At 39.7% G+C, this 23,525-nt stretch overlaps 1 protein-coding gene across 3 annotated transcripts in view; it reads left to right on the forward strand.

Moving 5' to 3' along the window:
* The window catches only part of DERA (deoxyribose-phosphate aldolase), a 57,321-nt gene that overhangs the window by 24,373 nt on the left and 9,423 nt on the right, over positions 1 to 23,525 (forward strand). For 2 of the 3 annotated variants that reach the window (XM_056341614.1, XM_056341613.1), the window contains exon 6: positions 860 to 988. In XM_056341614.1, coding sequence (XP_056197589.1) covers positions 860 to 988 — 129 coding nt within the window. The remainder of the gene's footprint in view (positions 1 to 859; positions 989 to 23,525) is intronic. The other variant, XM_056341615.1, reaches the window with a different exon arrangement.

A 23,525-nucleotide genomic window follows, 5' to 3' on the forward strand; every position in this document is an offset into this window, starting at 1 on the left:
CCGCGGTGCTTCCTTCACTTTTGCTGGGGCAGTTTGAGGTCACAGCACAGGATGGTCTGAGTCCTTGTTAACCTTGTGGGCAATGCACCTACTTGAGGTGGATTGTAAACGCAGATCCATGCAGATTTGCTGGTCCTTGAGATGTGATCCCAGGCCTCAGTCTCTCCTCAACAGGAATTAGCAGACTGCATTGATTTTTTCAGGAAGTTCTTATTTTCAAGAAGCTGAAATTGAGAATCAGATGCCTGAACACTGACACTGAGCTCCGTGATCAGACTTGCCAATATGGTCCCACAGAGGGAAAGGTAGGAAACCAAAGGGAGATGTGGAGCCTCCAGGAGTGGCAGCTGGAATCCAAGGGGGGTATGTGATGGCATCTCAGGTGGCACTAGATTAGACAACTTGGTCACACCTTTGGTGTCTTTTAGGCTGAGCCCTTTGGCAAATGTGGCTGAATGGGACAGAGAGGTTGATGGCATGACGTGGAAGGGAAAACATAACTGTCTCTGCGTTCAATGTACTGATCCAATGTACCACCATATTGCTGAAAAAGATGTTTTAAAATCAATCTTAACTATCGTAGCGTTTTTTACTCCTGATGTATTCATGAGTGTTTGGCATACTGTGCACATTCTTAGTTTTGAGAGAACCGACATTAATAGCTATTAAGTTAAGTCTGAAACTGTGTGGCATTGTTAATTACCTCCAGTCATGTAATTTATTGAACTTACAAAACTTCAGTTCTTGAGTGCTATGACTAATTATAAGATTGGAAATTAATCCAGAAGTGGAAATTACAGCCATACTTGAAAACGTCTCTCAGGCGACTTTGATCATTTGCACATGCTTTTATCCACAGGTCTCTACGAGGAGATACGTCAGTGCCGTGAGGCCTGCGGAGAAGCGCATATGAAAACAATCTTGGCAACAGGTGAACTGGGGTCCCTTGCTAATGTCTACAAAGCCAGTATGATAGCTATGATGGCAGGTAAATATGTGTGGTTTTGCTTTTAAGCCAAGAATGTCTTTGCTATATTATTTATGAAGCTTAAAAAATTCTAGTTGTGAGTTTAGTTTTGCCGATAGTAGAAAAAAGTTATACATCAGTTACTGAAGTTGCAGGTGGAGCAATGAAGTGTCACTTGTTTTGTATAACCTACAAAAAATGCATGAAATGTTAAATAACACTTAAAACTGCCGAATGACAAAATTTATATGAACTAGTAATATTTGTCATCAAACATCTGATCCTTGGTATGTTTAATAAGGACACACACATCTGCGGCAGATGTACATATTATCCAGGCTACTGTGATGAGCTACAGACGCGGTGCAGGTATATGGCTCATAAGCTTATTTTTGATGCAGGGGGAATTTCCCTGTGAAGATTCATGCTGACAGCTCTTGTTTCTGGTTTGCAATCACTCTGGTTTGTGGTTTGTGATCACAATGTGAATGTGGCTTGGGAAACCGACTGTACTGGAAGTGCAGTGAGGGGATGAGCACTGTGCTCTCCAGCAGGCGCTAGGATGGGCTAGGTTATAACTGGGTTTAACTGGCATGCTCAAATGTGGTGGCACTTGCTACTGGTAATTAATTGGCACTTCAAAAGGTGTTCAGTCTTCCCTGTCTTTGAAAATTTGGTTACATCTGACCTAATGTTTAGGAGTCTGTCTTTTATGCTGAATCTTTCAGCTTAGAAGCACGTGCCCATGAGCAGCATAGCGTTTTCAGGGGTTATGCATAGTTTGTAGATATTACTTTTTTTTTGCATAGCTATAGCCATTGCAGACTGAACGTAGAAAAGCACTCATCTGAACGCTCATTACAGCAGTGTATTCTCTCTGCAGCTTTGGACCTGAAGTGGTACAACTTTCCCTAGTTTAACCAGGATTTTAGAGCTGGGTTTTAATGCCATTTTTAAGACATAAAACCAGTAATCGGCTGATAAGGCTATGAACTTTGAACTGGGCTCTAGACACCTGCTTGAAAGAGGGGTCTTCAAGTATATTAATAGAGACAAATATAAAGATACACTAAGAACCACTTTGGTTAGTCTGGCTTCTAAATTTTCCCTCATTTTTGTGTCAATTGTGTGGTGTTTGTGGTGGTTTGCTTTTTTGTTGTTTTTTTTTTCTTTTTTTTTCTCTATAGTAAGCTCTTCAGACCTAGAATTTCTTATTTTACAGCAAGAAAAAATAATCCAAGCATGTTGTCAGTATTTAAATACATATTCAACTTGCTGCTGACCTCATTGTCTCCTTACAAACACTATGCTTATCTGCTTCAAATGGAATGGGAAGGATTTCAGGCTTTTTACATGCTCAGTTACAATGTCAATTAGTAGCATTAGATACAGAGGATCAGTATTATGCCAGTAAATATTGCTTTTAATAAGAAGAGGTGTAAGAAATACACATTTCCTGTCATTTAAACTGATGTACTAATCATTATGATCACTTTCTGTAACATGGAATATTGAAAAATTCAGGTTTTAAAGCATTTTAACATTTTCAGATTTTTTTGCTGGTGTAGTTTTTTTGAAATACAGCAGATGGCTCTATTGTTAATGATTTGGCTTGCATAGTTATTCGTTTTACAAGATACATATCCATCTGAATGTATGCAGTAATTTCCTTATTTCAGTCTCTTTTTCTTTGTGGGTAGGTGTAAAACTAAGAAATTTTTTAGTGCCCTGTGTGCATGTATGGAGAGCCAGATTTTCAGAGCAACTTGTCAGAACTGCTGAGAACCTCAAATTCCAGTTAAATTTTGTTTGATTTGTGTATTTGTAGCATTCTGGGGAGAAGGTAATTCGTCACAGTAGTTTTAAATTCTAGCTTTAGTATCCATATATTCTTTTTCAACTGGAACTATGATTTAAAAGGAAGAAAGAAAAAACCCAGATGATCTTGTTGATATGGCAGGCCCTAGCAACTTTTATCTGAAGATAAAAACATCAGCTCTGATACACTCGGCCCTAGTAATTAGTTTTATATGGGGAAATTAGTGACACCGTATACTAGTTTCAGCTGCAAAACTTGCTTTAGAAGTTTTTGCTGCCTCTGGTCAGTTGCTCCTGTCCTTTATGCCAAAATTTGTTGCTCCTTCAGCTGTGCAGTTAGAAGTGTTTGTCATGCTGCATTCAAAGTAATACAGTTAAAAATTACTCCAGAAAAGGGTTAACTAGTTTGTTGTGTATTTTTTTGTGATTGGCTGGCAGTGCTTTTTTTCAAATGGTCACAGCCTCAGTAATCTGGTTTACAGCCTTGCCTTGCATGCAATTGTGTCAGTGCAACTGAGGACATGGTGTGCAGTCCTTAAACTGTTCTCGCTTTACTGTGCATAATGTAAGCCTATCATGTAGGTAGCACAAAATCCTGAATTTACAGATGTTTTTGTTGCTCTTGCTGAGCATGCACACATTCACCTAGGTCCTGAAGCACAAAGCCACTAGGTGTGTTGCAACATGTACATAAAATGTATGTATTTTCCATGTGTCTGATTTATGAGACTCAGAAGGCTGAGAGAGTAACACAGTGCTGATTTATCAGTAGCTCTGTGGTTACAAAGCTTGCCTGGGATGTCTGGGACTTGTTTTCTTTGACTGGGGTTCTTCTCCCACACAGAGGTCAAGTTTACAGTTGATTTGCTGTTAAGGACTGGGTCCCTCCTGGTAAAATTGCTCTGCTTTGCACAAAGCAATTAACTGAACAGGGAATACAACCCAGATGTCTCCTTTCCTAAATAACTTCCCAAAATTTGTATACAGTATTCCTTATACAGGCTTGAGGAATTACTGGTGTATGCTGGGAACCAGAGCATATTACATTTGGTCTGATTCAGCTAGCAGGTGGGGGTTCAGCCACTGGATGTGAGGCTGACCTTGAAAAGGGATGGTAAAAGGTCAAAAAATTTGCATCTTTACATTGGCTGGGGTTTTAAAAGAATGCTAAGGGCCATGCTTAGGTTGGGGTGGTGTGCCTGTGCGCTTCTATATTCAAAGCTGATTGCACAGGCCACTTGTGCAGGCAAACAGCTGTGGCCTGAATCACAGCCCTTGCAGGACCGGGCAGGAGCCATTTGCTGCACACCCGCAGGCGAGGCTGAGTCGGGCGAGGCGTGTGGACCCCAGCAGTACACTGCGGGGGGAGGCCAGCTGCAGAAATGGTGCTTTGCACAACGCGCTTGTGTACAAGATGTTAACGCTTGCACCTTGGGGACTTGGGGGAAAAAGTGTTTCTTCACAGTGAGTTATGAAAACAATTTGAGTCTGTTCGAAGTTCTTGGCTCCTCCTGTGTCTGAAATTGTATCAGGACTACTACTATGACTACTTTTTCTTCCTTCTCTAGCACAGTACATAAGGAGAAAGACATCAAGAAGGGAGCAGGCACCCGGTTCTCTTAAATTCTTTTAACCATACCTTTCCAGACTTGACTGACATGTAATAAAATCTTGTGGAATATTTAAGAACCTATTTCTGAGTGAAAGAGGCTGACAGCCCTGTAAGGGCAGTGACTCACCTGGCAAGAATAATCTTTGCAGTACTACAGAGGACATAACGGCAGGTAGGATTGCACATCAGCGGCTCTATGTCACTACTAAAGGAGCACATTGTTTTCAGAAAGCTGACCGAGAGAAGATCTCAGCATTGAACCAGGGAATTTTTGGTTATTGGTTTATAACGTCTGCTACCATTTCTTTGAGTTTCTTGAAGTCTTGGCTGTGGTTTGAGTACATAAGCTTCTGAAGGGAAACTTACTGCATCTTCAACACTTCCAGACAATGAGCGGAGCCAGCTAACTAGTAGTTTCCATCATCTTGTGTATACTTGTGCGAGTCACATCCATTTCTACAGGAGATGCTCAGATCTGTGTCTTTGTAGCTTCTTGGAATAAACAGACCTAAGGGACACAGATGGGAGTGCCTGACTCCCCCATACCAGTGATAACTATTCTGTTTCCTCATCCTGGTGTCCTTAAAAAAAGTAGGTCTTGTACACAGTTCTCTTATGAGAGTTAGGCCATTTTTATTTATTTTTTTTTAATTTTTTTTTGACACAAACATCAGAAGCTGCCGAGGAAGCTAGACAAGGAAGGGAAAGATGATAAACTTGTGGGGAAAGGAATACTTAGGTAAAGGTGTGGATGATTTAGTTGCATATTTCAGTCACATGTAAGGTTTTTATTTTGGAAAATCACATTTTAACTATATCACCTAATTACAGAATCTTTATTCTTCTGTGTAACAATTCATATTAATTAAGATATACAGACTGGGGCAGGGGCAGAGAAAGTGATTAAGTGAATGAACTTAAAAAGTGAAAACTTAATCTGTGTCATTTTAACTGTCAAAACCTGCTTTTGATATTACAGCTACTTTTATGTCACTCTTTGGGTGGCTAAGGGAAACACAGCAGTGATGTGTGAAAGATATTGTTTTCATTTTATGTATCTAAACAAATACCTGTGGAAAGATCAGAAAGGAGTGATGTATGTTCTTCTGCAGCTCTACTAAATGTATGGCTTTAAAACAATTTTTTCATAGGTCATGAAGCAATCAGTCATAAATTGTAAGCTGAGATACTGACAAATGTAAAAATTAAATTTAGAAAGGTAATGAGTTAGTGCTAAAACAAACTAACTTCTGAAGTCGCTAGGACAAAAAAGCCCTGCAAAAAGTAGCAGAAGATGGCTGAGGTAATAAGGTCTCTGATATTGATAGTCTAGAAGAAGAAAATTAAAACACTTGAAATGTGTGAACAGAAATTTTTTTAGATGCTTTGATACTGTTCATTCCAAAGTGAACAGAAAGAATATAGCCAAACACTGAAGAAAAGCTGTGTTTTGCAGTTCACAGGAGAGCCCACTATCAAATCCTTCCAGGCTTCATCCTGCTTTACAGGAGTGGCTCCAGTCAATACACACTTGCTGTTTTCACAGCAAACCTTACCAAAACTTAAAGGCACAAATAGGCTGGCCCTGTACTGGATCCAGAGACTGGCTGAGAGCTGTAGTATCCAGTCTTTGTCTCTTAAAGTGGAAAGCAGTGCCACAATGTTCCCCCAAAGAAAATGCAGGACTTAGCAGTAGTGCATGAAGAGGTTTCCTCAAAAATCCTCAAGACCAAAACATCCCACTGCGTACAAAAGTCTTGTCCTGAATTAAGAAAAAGTGTAACTGTTTAATGATTATAAGAGAGAGTCCAAGAGATATGGTTTGGAACATTGTAAAATAATGCCTGGCTACACAAAGCTTTTACCTCAGCTCTAAATAAGGGAGTTTATACTGCAGTTAATATTGGTGCAGATCCATTTTTAGTATGAATAATGGGAAGACAAAATCTAAGCTACCAATAGCTATTGGTGTTTTGAGAATTGTCTGGCAAAGATTTCTTTTGAGCAGGGTTAGGTGGTGTGGCTGTAAACATGCTAGCAGGTAAGTGCAAGAGATGACTTTCCTACCGCTGGATGTGGACCACCATGATCCAGAACTTCTATCAAGCTGACATTTCATGAAAAATGAAAGAGAAGAAAGGAAACTGAACTAGCAAAATTTGACTGAAAAACTAGGTATGCTTTCCGAAAATGTGACTAATGTAGGAAACAAGACTGCTGAATAAGTAATATTACTTGGCACTTAGATAGCACTTCACATCTTCAAAGCACATACTGACACTAGCAGAATAAATCTTACAATCACCCTGTGAAATATGAGACAAAGATACCAACAGACAAGTCAAACTGCAATCAGTTGTGAGTTCCTGGCTTTAAATCCTATGCTCAAACCAAAAGTTGAGGGTCCCCTCAATAACATGTGAGTTGTATTGTGTATTGATTTAATTATGTGTCTACAACTTCAGCTGTAATTTGATGCTAAGTCAGTCAGTTGTTAGAGCCCATTTTGTAATTTGATGCTAAGTCAGTCAGTTGTTAGAGCCCATTTCTATATCAATCATATTATCAAATATATATAAAATCATATAATCAAAATAGAGCACTTCTAGATGAAAGGCAAACTAAGGGAGGAGGCTTGGTAACACACATAAAACAAAATTTCAATTTGTGTCTCATTTTAAACATCTGAAATACAATCATCTGTATTGAGTGTACAGTGTATCTGTAAAGGGTGCACTTTACCCTGTAAAAGATCCGTCAGAAATCAGGGGCAATGCATGGCTGTCATCTTCTGAAAGCAGACCAGGTCAAAATTGTCAGCTCATTTTTACAGATGTGAACTGTCTCAGGGTGACACATGATGTTAAGCTCTGGTCTGGAGGTCCAGAGTATAGGGCTGGGGACAAGCTATTAAGTCCTTACTCTTCTGAATGTGTGGGAGGAGGATTTACCACCTGAGTGGTGACTAAGGCTTTCTCGGTCACAGTCAGGTAGCTGTTTCCTCGCTCCCTCCAACCAAGCAGGAGTCAGAGTGAGTCCAAGGTGTGATGGGGATTGCTTGCTGTTCTGGCTTGGCCAAGCTGCGCTCACTGGCTGGGGAAGGTGGATGTTGAAATGCAACTTATTCTTGCATCTGTCTGTCTTCAGACAACAAAGCACAGTGCAGAGAGAGTTCTCCCACCTGTGCTGTAAGTCAGTAAATAATTCCATTTTTCTTTGGCTGAAATCTTCTGGCAGTACAGATTAGATAGGCATGAGCACATTTCTGAATTTCTGTTAGTTTACCAAGACTGCATAAAATGATGTTTGTCAGCTGACTTCTTTCTGCATGCATGCAGACAATACCTCATTTGTCCAAAGGTCTGCCCGTTCCTTCAGAATTTTTAGATAAATTTGAACTTGCAGAGTTTGTACTACTTCAGCACTTTGCATCATGCAGATGCAGCGTTGTATGTTGTTTTAGGAACATAGCCTTGGTTACTGTCTTGAATATGTAGAAGTGATTGCAGTTGGCTGTTGTAAGACAGTCATTAACGCTATAGAATTATATTAGTAGTTGATAACTTCCCTGTCCGCTGCAGCAGATGTCCTGCATTCTGCATAGTCTGTGGTTCTTCTGCATGTTTAGAGCTCTGGTTAACATCACTGAAAGTTTAGTGCAAGGAACAAGCACAAGATGTGCTGTGGAAAACCAAGACACAGAGCAGGTAAAAGTGACACAATCTGTCTCAAAATTTTGAATGATATTATTGACTAAAACAGTTTTTGAGTTAGGAGTTAGATCAAAAGATGGATGGTCTTTAAATATAATCAGTCTGAAAGAGGTTTTTACGGGAACAAGTGACTTCATTTATTCTGAAACAGGGTGGGGGGAAATAAAATCCAGTAGTATAAAAATGCAGATAGCTGCACGTTCGGTAAGGCAGTACAAGGTTTCTCCCTTAAATAATGTAATTGCCTACAAGTTTAACAGTGATGCTGCAGCTAATCACTAGAAATAATGTAGGCGTGATAGATAAGCTTGGAGTTGAAAAGTTCTAACAATGCAAACATAATATCCTTGGGTTTGGATGACTGATGAGAGTCCATACAAAGAGTAGTAGTACAAAAAAAAAATTGGGCTTGAGTAAAGCAGACCTTGAAGGAATGCAAAATGAGACTCAAAATATCTGTCTGAAACTCAATAATGTGTATATAGGGAATCAGAAGTGAAGGAACAGAAAGTGGTTGAAAAACACTCAGGGTTTGGGCAGGGTCTAATGAAAAGTCTTTTCAGTAGAGTCAGAAGAGCAACAGGACCCTGTATGGGTAAGTAAAGGACAGAAGTAATATGTAAGGGAAAGAGAGATGTTGGGGGGGCGGGGGGTGGGGGAGGAGATAGTCCATAGTCTGTAAGGGGAGAACAGAGTTATAGTGTGTACAGTAAAAACTCATTTGTTTGCAGTTTGTTAAGCTAGAAACCCAGACGTGCATGCGATGCCACATTTTCTTATGCATTTATTTATGTGGTTACTGAACTGTACGCTAGCCTATACAGCCATATCTGAGGGGAGATAGTTATCTGGGGCCGTTCATATTTGCCATACCAGGATGCCTGGCAACTCAGTTTGCTAATTTTGTGAAAAGTCTGTTCCATTAATGGTATTCCACTGTAATCAGAAAATAGCAATATACACCCTCTGCTGAAGTCAGGAAAGAAATACCAGTGTAAGAAAGATAACATGTGTCAGGTCTGTACCTGTATGTTTGATTTTGTGTTATCCACAACACCACCGGAATTTCTCCCTCTGCCAGCCTGGTTTATGAACAGAAACAGTGCTATTTCCAAGTACTTCTCACCAGAAGAATACCAAGTCAGGAAGCCAGTAGATGGGTAGGATTGTTTGAGGTAGCTGAATGACTCCTAACTTATCATCACCTTTGACAACTCTGTTAGCTTCTCTGTTTTTCCATGTGTAAAATTAACATTGCACTTTTGATAGGACTTCTGTGAGGTCTAGTAAATTAGGGTATAAGCAGAAATATATTCCTCTCATTTTAGAGGCAGAAATTTTCCATGCCAATGCATGAAGATGGAATACCTTGGTCATGACTGAAATTGGGAAACAGAGCAAGAGGAAGTCTGGAAATTTTCTGGTAGAAGCTGCTGACTCTGGTTTCCCAGTACAACTGACCCTAGGGGCAGCAGTGGAGGTGGGATCTGGCACTGCTTGCAGTGGTACTTTAGGGTAGCGGTATGGCGCACTGCATGATTGACCATCACTGCCAGTCAGCAGTGCATCTGCTTTCATGGCACTCTGCTCAAAATGTTCTTTTAAATGTAAGAGTTATACTGTGCCTCCTGTGCGCCTGTTTTGCTGTGCTCTGGTGTTTGCTCCCTGCACTGCGCCAAATGGAATGAGCAGTATGGCCCTACATGAAATCACAGAGGAGCAGGAGTGTGGTAACTCCCTAGAAATCCTAGGACTTGTCACTGGATCTCAGAGAAGGGTTTGAACCCTGATCTGCAGGTTTCTGCTTCTTGAGCTGTAAGAAAGTGGCCATTTGTGCTTCAACCTTGAAAACTGGTTGTGAAATAGTAGGTTACGGTGAGTAGGCATGTACTGACAGCATAACATACTGTTGAGAGGGGTCAACCTTCTATTAGCAAGCTATCCTAAATGCCTGAATAGCATTTTTCTTTTGCTGATATTCAAGATCTTTGCAAAGCATGTTAATTAAGGAATATCTAAATGGTATACTTTCAATTTATAACAACTGATGCAGAGAGGTGAGAAAGCACTCCTGTTGCGTTAATTTTCCCCATGAATGAAACCTTGTTTCTATGTTAAATAATTTGTTAGAATTTGAGTTAAAACTTCTGAAGTTTCATATCGCCTCAGACTCAGAAATCGTTGCACAGTGAATAGTTGTAGTTAAACATGCCATCAAAATAACACGGCTTCCTAGCAAAAAACTTTGCATCTGTGAAGCTCTGGTATTGAAGGTAATGGTTTGAGAGAATGCAATTTTAAAACATGGAAATATTATGTAAAATCAATAGATGTACAGGGTACTATTTATTTCTCTGATATATCAGGTTGTTTTTTTATTCTATCAGCAGCAGGTGTTAAATTCTACTAAACCAGTGAAAAATAGAAATAAATATTTAATTTACTGTATCTATCAATTATACAAAATTGGCTCATGAAATATTAAAGTATCTTTTAAGAGATTGCAAGTAGGAACACTAGTTAGAAAATCAAATTCCTTAACAGAAACTTAATAAAGATGTGGGAATAAACTAAGCATGAATTTAGGGTTGTAGGTCCTGGAATTTTTTTTGTTGCTTTTAAAGGTGGCAAGGCCTACTGATCATGCCTATCTAATTTGAAGGTGTATGCTCGTGACAGCAGGAATGTGAAATTAGACTTCTAAAGAGGAAGATGTTGAGTAGAAAAATACACTAGGACTATGTAATCTTGAACATCAATAAGTTATCTCAAAACACTATGGACACTTATTTGAATGAACCTATTTACTCATAAGGAACAGGAATACAGTGGAAAACAAAGAAGCTTAACAAAAGATGGCCACAAACATAAGTGAAATACCTACTGAGGTATTAAAGTGGGACAAAAATTAGTCATGTTTGCCATAAGGACGTTATGGATAATTTCCTTACTGATAAACTGGGTGTTAAGACACACTGAGGTTAATATAAAAACATGCACTAACTTTTAACAGATCATGTACTAATAGTGCTGATGCTGTATTTCAAAGTGTTACGTCATTAAGTGCAGATAAACAGGCTGAAACCCAAGCTGGCTGCCAGATTGCATGGTGCTGCATACACATTCCACACTGAGCTAAACAAAACTGCTTATTCAAATGTGAACATTTATGCTTGTGTTTAACATTTTCCCTTCCATATGAGTTTAAGTGCTTAACTGCAATTTAAAAGGTCTTCTTAATAAACTTTGTCAGTCTTTTCTCAAAGGAAAATATTTCTGTTACAATATGACCATAGGATATGGTCCTATTTACTGTCCCTGGTTCTGGGCTGCCCAGTTCAAGAGAGACAAGGAATTGGAGGGGTGTCCTTTGGAGGGCTACCAAGATGGTGAGGGGACTGGAGCATCTCCCTTATGAGGAACAGCTGAGAGAGCTGGGCCTGTGTAGCCAGGAGAAGACTGAGAGGGGATCTTACCAGTGCATACAAATATCTTAAGGGCGGATGTCAAGAGGATGGGGGCAGGCTCTTTTCAGTGGTGCCCAGCGGCAGGACAAGGGGCAACAGGCACAAATTGCAGCAGAGGAAGGTCCATCTGAATATGAGGAAAAACATATTTTCTTTGAGGGTGACAGAGCACTGAAACAGGCTGCCCAGAGAGGTGGTGGAGTCTCCTTCTCTGGAGACACTCAAAAGCTGACTGAACACAATTCTGTGCAGCCTGCTTTAGGAGAACCTGCTTTAGCAGGAGGTTGGGCTACATGATCTCCAGAGGTCCCTTCCAACCCTGACCATTCTGTGTTTCTGTGATACATCAATATTCTTCAGGCATGTGCTCATTTCCGTGGTGTTCAGAAAGAGAGCTCCATGGCTTTTTCCAACTTGCCTCTGTGGTTGCCTGCAGAATTTTTGGTGAATTGCACAAGTAATTTGAACTTCCTTGGTAGGTACCTGGATTACTTGAAGCCTGTCTCCCAGGCTTTCTGTGCTCCTTTGATTTGTGTTGCCAGAGTGCAAACCGTGGTGGGAAGATGTTGAAAAGAACAGAAGATATTCCCTTCTTTGGAACTATACTTTGGAATTTCATTCTCTGAGAAGTGTTCCTGATTTATGTTTTTTTTAAAATTCCCTTTCTGAAATGGTAGGTTTTAATTTCAGCGTCTCTCAGATAAACATAGTCAGACACAAGAAATTGTCTTACTTTATAGTTACCAGAGACAATAGCTTTCCCAGAGCTGTCTGTAATAGTCCTGCTTTTAAGAGAGCTTTTTCAAAGGCACAGATGACAGCAAAGTCCGTAGTCTTCATGGCAAGTCAACAGGGATCTGACATCTGATTGTCATTTGCACCTTTGATGTTTCTTCCCCTTTAGCATTTGCGCTATAAAGTGATTTCCCTGCAGTGTACAACTGCAGCTGATTTCTCAAATTGAGTTCTCCCTAAATCTAAGATGTAGAAAAAATTTTGTCAAGCAAAGTCTTCTGTCCATCACTTTGCAGTTACACTGCCAATCCAATGTCCAATTTACCAGCCTATCCCAAACATTGCAGAGGTGAAGTCTTGTAGCTTATCAAGAAGATTTGTTAATTCATCCCTAGCCGACCAAAGAAGAAAGAGATTATGATGTTCCATATTCTGTGCAGCACATTAAACTTAAATTATGCAATACAAAATTATGAATCATGTATCTTCAAAAGCCTTCTTCCCACTGGTTCTGGATAATGGACATGTAGAGAGCTCAAAGGAAACACAGAGCCTTCCGCATAAATGGAGCTGTGAAATGAACCCAAGCCCCAGAATGAGAAAGCAGCTTGGTGGGGTGTGGTGGAGGGGATGCCATGTTTCTCATGACTTCTGGTCCCCAATAAGAGGAGGGGTAGCATTTTCAGGTCGTGCCCTGATAACAAGATACCGTATACATGCCGTTGATAGCTAGCTGGTTACATTTATATTGTAATCAGGTACTGTATGTTCAGCTACTCTGGATATAAGCAAATGTAGCTTCACAGCAGTTTGCTTGGTTGCCCGTTGCAGCACGGTTGCAGCTTCGAGGCAGGCTCCTCTGGGAACTTCAGCTGGATGGACCCTGTGCAATTGTAATGATGCCATTTCCAGCATTTTCTGGTGCCTGGGTTAGAATTACAGCTCACTTAGCTTTAAACTAGCTGTCTCCAGAGTGTACTGCAGAAATGCTGGTTTGTTGCTTAGAAGGAAACCAAAAAAAATCCTAGTAAAATAAAGAGCTACTCCATGCTTTTGAACAACTTCTTGGCGAGTTCATTTGCAGGGACTTGCTTATGTTGGGAGGTAAGAACTGAAGGTAGGAGAGAAACCTAGGAAGAAAGTAATATTTTTTTCTTTTGAAATGTTAAAGAGATTAACTAAAAAAGAGTGTTAGTGAGGGGTAAAGAGAAGCCTTTATGTTTGAAGGGTTCCTGTGCCTTTTTTACTCCCTAAGAATACAGTTTTGGAGTGAAACACAGGAACATACAGAGCTCTTTGCAATCTGTGTATGAAAATGCTGCAGATGACAAAAAATAATTATTAATTAGGAATATTGCTGCATTTTGTTACTTAGGAGAAGGGTTCTGCCAGTTGAGGTTATTGTCTGATGTCTGGTTTGTGAAAGACAGAAGCAGGATAGGATCTGAGACTGAGTGGAATTTTTAAATGGTGGAAGGCAAAAGGAAGAAGAGAATCTGTTCCAGGTTGGAAGGAGGCAACTAATATGGCATTTGAGGTATCAGTGATATGTTTTCTGTTATTCCTGGCTGTGACTCTGGTGTGGCTTGTAGGTTTTCTACATTTTAATTTGCTAGATTAGGTGGGACATCACATAAAGAGTAAAGTAGTCAGTGAAATGTAGAAAGATTTAGATCATCATGATAATACAAAGCTTGCAGATGCCTTTCCACAAAATGTGAGTTGCTACAGCACTGATTTTTATGTTAATTTACTAGTGAATAATTTAAAAAGACCTGTTTATTTTTTAATAGAAAAGAAAGATATAAATTGGCTGAGTGTTCCTAATGTTACTTACAGCTGCCATTGAGCAGATGTTAGGGATTCTTAGTGGTATGCTAGACCAAAATAAGTTTTATGAATAAACAAACAATTTCTTTTTACTACCAACTCTTTCAGGCTGATTCTCTCCCAAATTGACAATAAATGGCTTTTTAAAGTCTCCTCATAAATAATTACCTTTCTTGTGCCACTTTTTTCTAGGCACTTGGATTTTAATTACAATGATGAACTGTTTTAATAAGTTGTTAAATAATTTTATCTTTTTAGGGCTGAATCCATTTTCCATTTCTCTGACTTCATTGGTTCCTGGGATTTTAATTCTTTTAATTCTTGCTAGTTCAATTGATGTTGCACTTTCACTCCCCTTTGTAAATTCACATTGGAGAAGCGAATAGCAAACAGCATACAGCAGCATCTTTTTATTCTTAGCTCTATGCACACACCCCCATCTTAGTTTGCTGGTTAACAATGGTCTCCTGTTACTAGTAGCCGTTCTGTTTAACTCAGTCATGTTGATCACAGAAAGTTCAAAAAGATAGGTAATTAAATGAAGACAATGTGTTTTTGCTTCGGGCTAATATCTGAGGGCCTCAAAGCACTGTACAGATTTCTAGCAAAGTGAATACTGTGCTTAGTTGATAGATCAGGGATATGCAACACTGCTATACTTCAGGCCAGTGTTTTCCAATGTAAATACTTATTAGATACCTTTGTATGTGATTTGATGTAGAGAAATGCTGAACACATCATTCCTTATAAGTTCAGCTATGATTCAGTATCTGTAAAAAAAAGCTGCATTATTGCAATGTGCACGTCGTTATTGGAACGTGGGAGAAAAGAACCAAGTGGCAAGTTTTTAAGCTTCCTCATTTTTAGTCTCCTGGCATTATCAAGATTTACTTAATTAAAAGTGTCTGCTATTAAAAACAAAAGCCCCACAGATCATGTTAAAACTTTCATAATCTTCTTTCAGATTATGTATGAAACATGGAACATGGTGGTATGTCTCATGATCCCACTCCTGACACTGAATAACTGCAGCCACTACAGAAATATTAATATCAATTTAGATATTGTAAGAAGTCATAGTTAAAATGGTGGATCTTGCAAAGCTTTACTTTTATCAAGTTAGGGTCTGTCTGTTCACATTAAATATCTGTTTCTTTGGGGTGCAGCATTGGGTGGCTTTGCTTACCGTTATGCTCCGTATGACCTGAACAGAGCATGCTTAGGACCAAGCTCGAATGGAGAGAGTACTGCAAGTTTTTGCTATTTATGTCAGAAGCTTAGGATTACAGAAGGGAAGGTACAGACCAGGTGGTCGTGCTTCCTGATGTGATGGTGACCCCATCACTACCACGGCAGGTTGGCAAGTGACAACTCGGTAAAACACAGGTAGTGTTTTGCTTGACCACTTCTATTTCTGAACGTGTAAGTGTGGATGAAGAAGCCATTGATACCAAAGTGAAGCTCTGAAATATTGCCATGCAAAGCTACAAACTTTAGATAGATTTTTTTTTTTCTGTAAGAAAGACATAAAATGTACTGTCTCAATGAATAGTGACATTTAATAACTTGCCACTAAATACCTATGAGGATATATATACATCTAACACAAAGACAGTTTGATCCTCAATTTCTTTCATTCACAGTATTTCAGTAAAAAGATTGGAATGCCAAAGTACAAAATTATAACATATATTTAGTGTAGGTTTTTTAAAATGTAAGCTTATATATAAAATGTAGATTTGAAGATTGAAATACCGTCTTAATCTCACCAGTGAACTAATGAAATGTGCATTTCTATATCAGTTTCAATTTTTTTAACCAAAACCCAGGCAGTTGTTTAATCAGATTGTTGGTACTTTTGGCTTGAGATCTCACCATGACTGCGGTCCATGACCAGCTCAGCACAGAAGCTGTTGACAAATGGTGGTGGAGAAACAATGCCCCAGCATGTTAAATACCTTATTATGAGTTGCTGTCTATTTCTGACTATGCTTAAGGGTCTTTTTGATTTCCTTCATTTTTTTTTAAAGTACTGCTCAGTAGATTGTTATGCCAGAAAAGTCTGACTGAATTTATCAGCAACATGCCTTCATAAAGCATCCCTTTGAAATAAAATTATTAGTTTTGCCATGTAAGCATCGTTAATAATACAGTGGGGGGAAAAAAGGATTTCTTAAAAGACCAGAAGAGTCTTTCCCTGTCCCCAGCAGAGAGTTGCCTCCTGCTTGGAGTGTGGCTGCACAGTTAGGGGGTTTGGTTGTGTTTTTCTTGAAGGGGACTGGTAGGCTTTTTGGTATTCATGCTACCTGAAGAGCTAGAAACCTTGTAAAACAACCCTACTGACAGTGGTGAAAACATCTGTCAGTCCTGGAACTTCTCACCCACATTGCAGCATACACATGTGGGCTTTTGCTGTTTTGCCAGATGTCAAATTATCAAGTTGGAGAAAGAAGAAGGAAACACTCTGAGGGGCAAAAAGTTCTGGGAAACAGGAGCCGTGAGTAAGATTGGTACCTTTCAAAACCAAGCATAGCTCGTCGTTTTACTGTGCTACCTTATATGTAGGTAAGGCCTTCCAGGGTGTTACCCTTTGGGTATTCGTTGCATCAAGAGAATGCCCAACACATGCACCCAGGGATCCATGACAGAATCTACATATTTGTAAATTGATTGTACTGAAGGCTTTCGAGTATCATAAAAATTAAACTAAAAGTGCCTAACATTTTCCTAGTGATTGCATGGGAGTGGATTATTCAGCCCTCTATGCAAGCTCCTAAGTAACCTATTTTACCTGATCAGTAAAAGCCAGGAGGAAACAAGGACATCCATCACAGATGAATCCAGTGAGATCTGGCATCTTATATGTTTTTTTCAGGCAAAGCCAAAAGCTTGACATTGGCCATGAAATGCTCTTGAGAAATGCCTTTGGTACTGGAAATCCACCCAGTGCTGAAGCTTCCAGCTGTGCCAGCTGCCCTTTTATGTGTAGGGAACAGTGTGGAACAGGGGCTGATGCTGGCTGTTTGTCCTCTGCATGACAAAGAGGCTAGATGCTGGACAGATTCTGACGGTGGCATTAAGACATGACTTTTAAATCTCAAAAATCAATCCTGCCTTTCTCTGGGTTAGGGTTGGAACAGACTCTTAAACTGCTTTTAGCATGAGGTGTTGAAAAACACTCAAAATGACATTGAAGTTTCATGATTTTGGCTGTATAATGTATAGTTTTTTTAAAAAATCTTTAAAATTCATAGCACCTTCTTGATAAAGTAGACTGATTTTCTACTTGCTCTGTTCAGTGTGGAGTATTTCCAAATGGGTTTTAAACAGCTATTTCTTCAATTTGAGTAATTTTGTTACAAGCTAATAAAGAATATGTAAGCATACCTGAGTTTTAATGTTAACATATTTGTTTCAAAGTTGGTATCAACATTAAAAAGCACAAAGCTAAATGTGATTGCTAAAATGTGGTATGCAATATGCCACGTAGTGCTGTGATTCTAAGCAGCCATGCATATTTATTATTTTCTTCCAAATTGCAGTGCTATTACTGGTAGATATATCAGGGTTTTAGCCTCAGTCTGTAATAACGTCATGTACTGGACAACATTTTGTGAGACTGAGATGTATTGATCCAAACCCAAGAATGCCAAGAGGGAAAAAGCCTGACCTAGATCAGTGCTGTTTTAATTATATCACAGTTTAGGATAGTTTATCATTGTTCAGATTAGTTTAAGTGTGAACAAGTAAATGATGCAATACAATTCAGTGTTTGTAACAGAAGCTTAATGAGTTAGATTTTCAAATCAAATCTAGTTTCTCCCACAGCATTTTGCTTTTTCACCCAGCCTAGCAGGAGCATGTGGCTCAGTACTGAGAACCTGAGTGCCTGCATCTAACCTGAAACAAGAGACTCAACTTTTTTTTAGCAGCAACCTGTGTGTTACTGGCAAAGGAATGAGAATAAATGTTATGGTTCCTTCTCAAACACGCAGCATGCCTTTAGCTGCTGTATGTGGGACACTAACACTGCCAAAGCAGGGAAAGTCACCATTCCTTTCTTAGCCCCTGACCATGGCCATATACTTGTGTTTTATAACCTTTAGCTTTTTTTAACCAAATGGTGACTTTTGGATACTAGGGCAATCTGCAAAACTCAGCCATCACTATTATTGCAGCAAGGAGTCGGAATGAGGTGTTGAAAGATACGACTGCCTCTTTTGTAGGTAACTGCTGTGTAATTGTGGGGACGGTGGCAGTGATGGCAGAGAGGGAGCAGGTCTGCTGCTTTGTGCCTCCATGCGTGCTGCAGAGCACTTCCACTAGATTTTATGCAGGTACTGCAGCTACTTTCACCACTAGCACACTATCTATGCTTTTTTCGATTGTTTGTGGTTCTTCTACTCCCTTCCCCTTATCCTTCAGGTATTTTGGTAGCTCATGGAACAGCCACATCTTAAAGCCAATGGTAACCAATACTCTTTTATCTTCTTGTACCACTACTGCTACTCCTTTGACCCTGTTCACTCCTCTCTCCACTGGATAACATGCGCCACAGCTACCTGCTTCTGTTTGGTCATGTGTATTGTGCTGGAGGAGGCCACAGATTAGGGCATTTGGGGCCGGCAGCCACCAGCACTGCCTCCTCCCGTGGGTGCACACTGCGGTGTGCTCTTGGGCTGAGCTTGTGCTAGAGCAGAGAGGAGATTTGCACGGTCTCTTGTATTTTGTGCCTTACTCAAAATCCGAAGAGTTGTGGCAAAAAATAGCCTGCAGAGTAGTCTGTAAAGGAAGACAGGATTGCAAGTGGCTAAGTTGAGAAGAAAGGTGTATTTTTTCCTCAGTGATTTAATAGTAATTTTAGGATTAGGTGTTGGAATGTATTGATTTATTTCTTCTTTCTACCTTTGGCTTGTCATGTGTCATTAGGCAAACTGTATAACCAGTTCCAGTAATGCCATCTGCAAAATTAAGTAAGGTTAATATAGGTCATACACTGTAAAGCCCTTGAGTGTAATACATGGTACACAGTTTTAAAGAAGAAAAATGAGATCTCGGTAAAGAAACACGATATTTAACAAGCAGATAACAATCCAGGAATTCCTTAAGCTTCCCTGTGGTCCTACTAGTCACTCTTGGAAAGATATCCTGCTGCTGCTTCTTCGGAGAGGAAGAGAAATGGCTGTTCCAGCAGCACGTAATTGCCTGTGCTGCTCCTGCACCCTGGCATCTCCCAACACTGCTTCTGCCTGCTGCAACACGGGAGGGGACTGGAGCATGTTTCCTCCTGTGCTTTAGTGTGGTTTGAAGCCTAAAGCCAAGAACCACCATTCACAGGGATTCCAGCTGTGGCCTTTGAGCCTGGAGCACGTGTCAATTATTTATCTTCTCTTTCACCATACCAAATAGGGATTGGATTGGAAGGAATGCTCTAAAAATAGCAAAAGCCCATGCTATATAGCCAAGCAACAGAAGGTGGTATGGATCTTTCTGTTGAATCTTCTAAAGAAACACATTTTAAATGAATACACAAGAAACTAATACTAATTAAGTAACAGTATTCTGTGGAGACCTGTGGTAGGCACTATAATAGTGCATTAGCAAGCTATGCATAATTCAGCAATGCTGAATTCTTTCAGGTATCATCTACAGGGGATTTTGCATAAGTATGGTCTTAATAATTTGTCCCTTCGTGTGCATGTGTAAGTGTTCCTAAAGGCATCATTTGGCCTGCATAACACCTATTACTGGAAGTGGTATGCAAGAGAGGAAGCATCCATTGAGTGTTGAAAACCAAGCTGAGATGATAGGATGGGTCATTAGAAAGGTTATCTTACTTGTAAACAGACATTAAACATGTAGCCCTATGATGTGATTTTTTAAATATTCTTTCCCCCTCCATGCAGGCACTTTTCCAAAAGGTATTGCAAAAAATAGCAGTTCACAAAAGACCAAGTTATAAGCTAGCATTTTAAAAAATGGTCAAATGGACAGGCATGTGAAAACATGCATAGGCATCTAACCAAGTGGTCTGGCAGTGGAGTTAAAGCTACATGGTGAGCTACTGCTAAAGTGAGTTGTCACAGTTTTGTATTCTCTTCTCAGTGGCAAAGTTAAGCTAGCAGGGAAAGTATTTTATCTTGCTGCTGGAGTAGGATAAGGACATGTAAGTGGACAATTACTGACAAGAATTGGCTACTACATTAGCCTTTTATATCTTGCCCTGCCTCATTTTCAGAGGGTAGATAACTTGGTTGCCCCTAGTCAGGCTAATTGTGTGTAAATCCTAAGACCCTTATTTCAGGTACTCATAAAATAGAAAGATGATTTGCTAATGGGACATCATGCACATTTGATAATGTACTATCCTGTCATTGCTTACCTTGTCAGCACAAGCACCAGGGCTTTTTCAGGTCCCCTCAGCAGCATGCTCTTTTTGCCACCAGTCCTAGAAGCCCTGGAAGGGTACGTGTTCACCCTACGTCACCACATATTGCTATATCTGAGTTGCAGCAACCAAGATAGTATTTGTGCTCATTGCAAGTACTTACAAAGTAGTGTGGCATAATTGTCCCTCTGCAAGCGTGTCACTCTAAACTATTGTTTAAAACTGCCAGATGCATCTTTGTTCTTTATTAAGAGTAAGGCAACAACACAGTCTGTAGTTACCAGGAGATAATCATTCCCCAAGGGCATTTGAAGCACTTCACAACCAAAAGGTTGTGATTACTCCACGATTGCTATACTGCTTATTATTCCTTATTGCTTAATTATGGAACCAGAGTGTGCTTCCTGGGTACTGTCATCTAAATAAGATTCTCCAGTTCTCGTGCTCTGCTTCAATGTTACGTGGACTGGGAAGCTTTGTAGCATTTTGAGATGATAGAGGGGATAGCAGAGCGGCAGGCCAGGCTCTTCTGGCCTTCAGGAACCAGGACATTCAATCCCTGCCCTGCCAAATGCTTGCTGAGAGGCCTCGGGCAAGTCACTCATCTTCTGTATACTTCAAGCTTTACACCTGTGCTCAGGTGCTACCACAAGTAAGGCTGTGTGAGTATCTAAAACAGAAATGATGTAATGGACTTCATCTTGACCTTTAGGTATACGCGCTGTGAAGGCACTGATTTTCTTTTTAGCATGCGCACCTTCACCTGGGTTATTCTGAGTGGTCCTTGGTGGATTGCAGTGGCTGAGGGTCGTTTGTGTGTAGGGGGTGAGAGTGCAAGGGAAGAGGGCATTTAATATCTTAAAATACTCTACCTGATTTCACAAGATGTGTGACTGCAGCCCAGGTGGTCTGGCTGCTGATGACGCTGAGAGCTCGGTTGCTCTCAGCCAGAGAGAGCCTCTCAAAACAGAGACTGTGGCACTGTTCACGTTTCTTGAGGTTTATTCAGATTTCCATCTCTGGTTAAAGCAAGCTGATGGGGTTTGTGCGTGTCAGGCTGTGATGCTGTAGTGTATCACACACAGGTGGGTTACTAGGTTGGCAGCCAGCCCACCTGAAGTGGGCGCGTGATGCTGCTGTGTTTCAAAAAGGCTTTGATGTCGCCACTCTGGACTGATTCAATGAGTCTTACATGAGTTGCTGCCTTTCAAGGCAGCGCACTGTTGTGGTTACACATTGGAAGAGAGTAGCGAGCAGCACATTTTCCAGGCTCACTGAGCCTACAAATCTACCCTGAAGAACTATTTTTTTGAAGTCTTTGTTTTAATGTTTCATTGAATCATGTAACCTACTCTATGGAAAAGGAAAGCCATCCAGCATGTATTTTAACCTTACAACTTGATTTTTTGGGTGTATACATTTGTAGGAAGATGATAAGATGGGTGATAAAACTCGGTTTGTAAATCATCACCTGTTTCCAGATGAAACTCCTGCTGAAGTTCATTCCTTAGTCTTGTTTTTGAAAATCTGAATAAGAAATAAACTTGGTGAAACTCCCTTACACGGTTGGCGTAAATTCAACTTAATGAGGTGCTTTTTATGGTAGTGGTCAGTTTTTAAATCCCTCTTTTCATTCCTGAAATCTAAACATTAATAGCACCTTCCATTGTGGTGCTCCCTGCTAACATGCGTCTTCTGTCTTCTGCGAGAGGCTGCATGCAGTCCCGCTGGCAGGCTCTTGTGTCATAAATAGAATTTGTTCAGGAAATAAAAATTTATTGTTTTCATTGTTAGAGGATGCTACTAAATTGGCTGTATGTTTGTCTAATAATCACATCTAAAGCTGATTATTCTGGTAATAGCCTTAAGATATTATATAAAAATAAATATATAAATGCACTACTTTTGTACTAATACTAGTTTTTAATCTCTTCTTGTTTCTATGAAGTCTGAATGAGATTTTCAAAATTGAATAATAATTTGATCCGTTAATCTTTTGAAGCTAGTAATTTTATTTTCCCCTCTTTGCAGTCTCTGAGGCTCGCAAATGAATAGAGCTTCATTACTGGAGTCTGCATTTAATAACCATTATCCATTATCTTGTAATTAAGACTCCCTGTAACGAATCATGAGGACAATGCAAAAATACATAGTACATTTCTTTAATGAACTGGAAAATGTTCATCTTGTTCTATTTAGTAATGAGTTGCTGAATAGTCGTTAAATCCACTGGAGAATAGAGCTAGATGGATTTTGAAGACTATCTTGAGTTTGTGGTTAATCTATTAGAATTAAAATTTCATCTTCTATTTTTATCAACAGCTGATTAGAAGTCATTCTGTTTGACCAAATTGATTAGAAGACCATATACAAGGGCAGCTGTTGTTTAATGAAAGTTTTTAATGAAACTGTACCATAGAGACTTGTAATTATAAGACTTATAAAAGCTTTGACTTACCTTATACTAGAAAAAATGAAAAGTATCGCACTGAAGGACTTTAAGTGCTACATTTTGAAAGGGAAATTAAAAATACAATTTGGTGATGCTGAAGTTTCACTTCCACTGTTACTTGTTTTAATATGACTATCAGATGTCCATAGTGTCTCTCTGGAAGGGAGTAGCTGAAATATGTAACTCAATTGTCTCTCCTATGTGCTCCATTCTTTGCAAAGCTCAATCAACTATTAATTGCCTCACTTGCACGTTGCACTTTCTCTGGAGTTAGAACTTTTTTCACAAATAACTGTTTCTTTTTAGAATGGGAATTGTTGCGGGAGGGTGCAATTTAATTACCAGTGGGTGCCTAGTCAGTGCCTAGGAGAAAACCGTGGTCTTACAAGACGTGATGCTAGCGATACCATTCGGTTATGTTTAAACCACAAGGCACAGAAACATGCCTGGCTTTGTCTTAACTTTCCACCAGGCTGAGACCTCGCTGTATGCCAATCGACTGTGTCATCAGGAAGATGGGTCTCTGGAGTGTGCCACAGCACA

The sequence above is a fragment of the Falco biarmicus genome, chromosome 5 (assembly GCF_023638135.1).
Source record: "Falco biarmicus isolate bFalBia1 chromosome 5, bFalBia1.pri, whole genome shotgun sequence".
In the NCBI taxonomy this organism is placed as follows: Eukaryota; Metazoa; Chordata; class Aves; order Falconiformes; family Falconidae; genus Falco; species Falco biarmicus.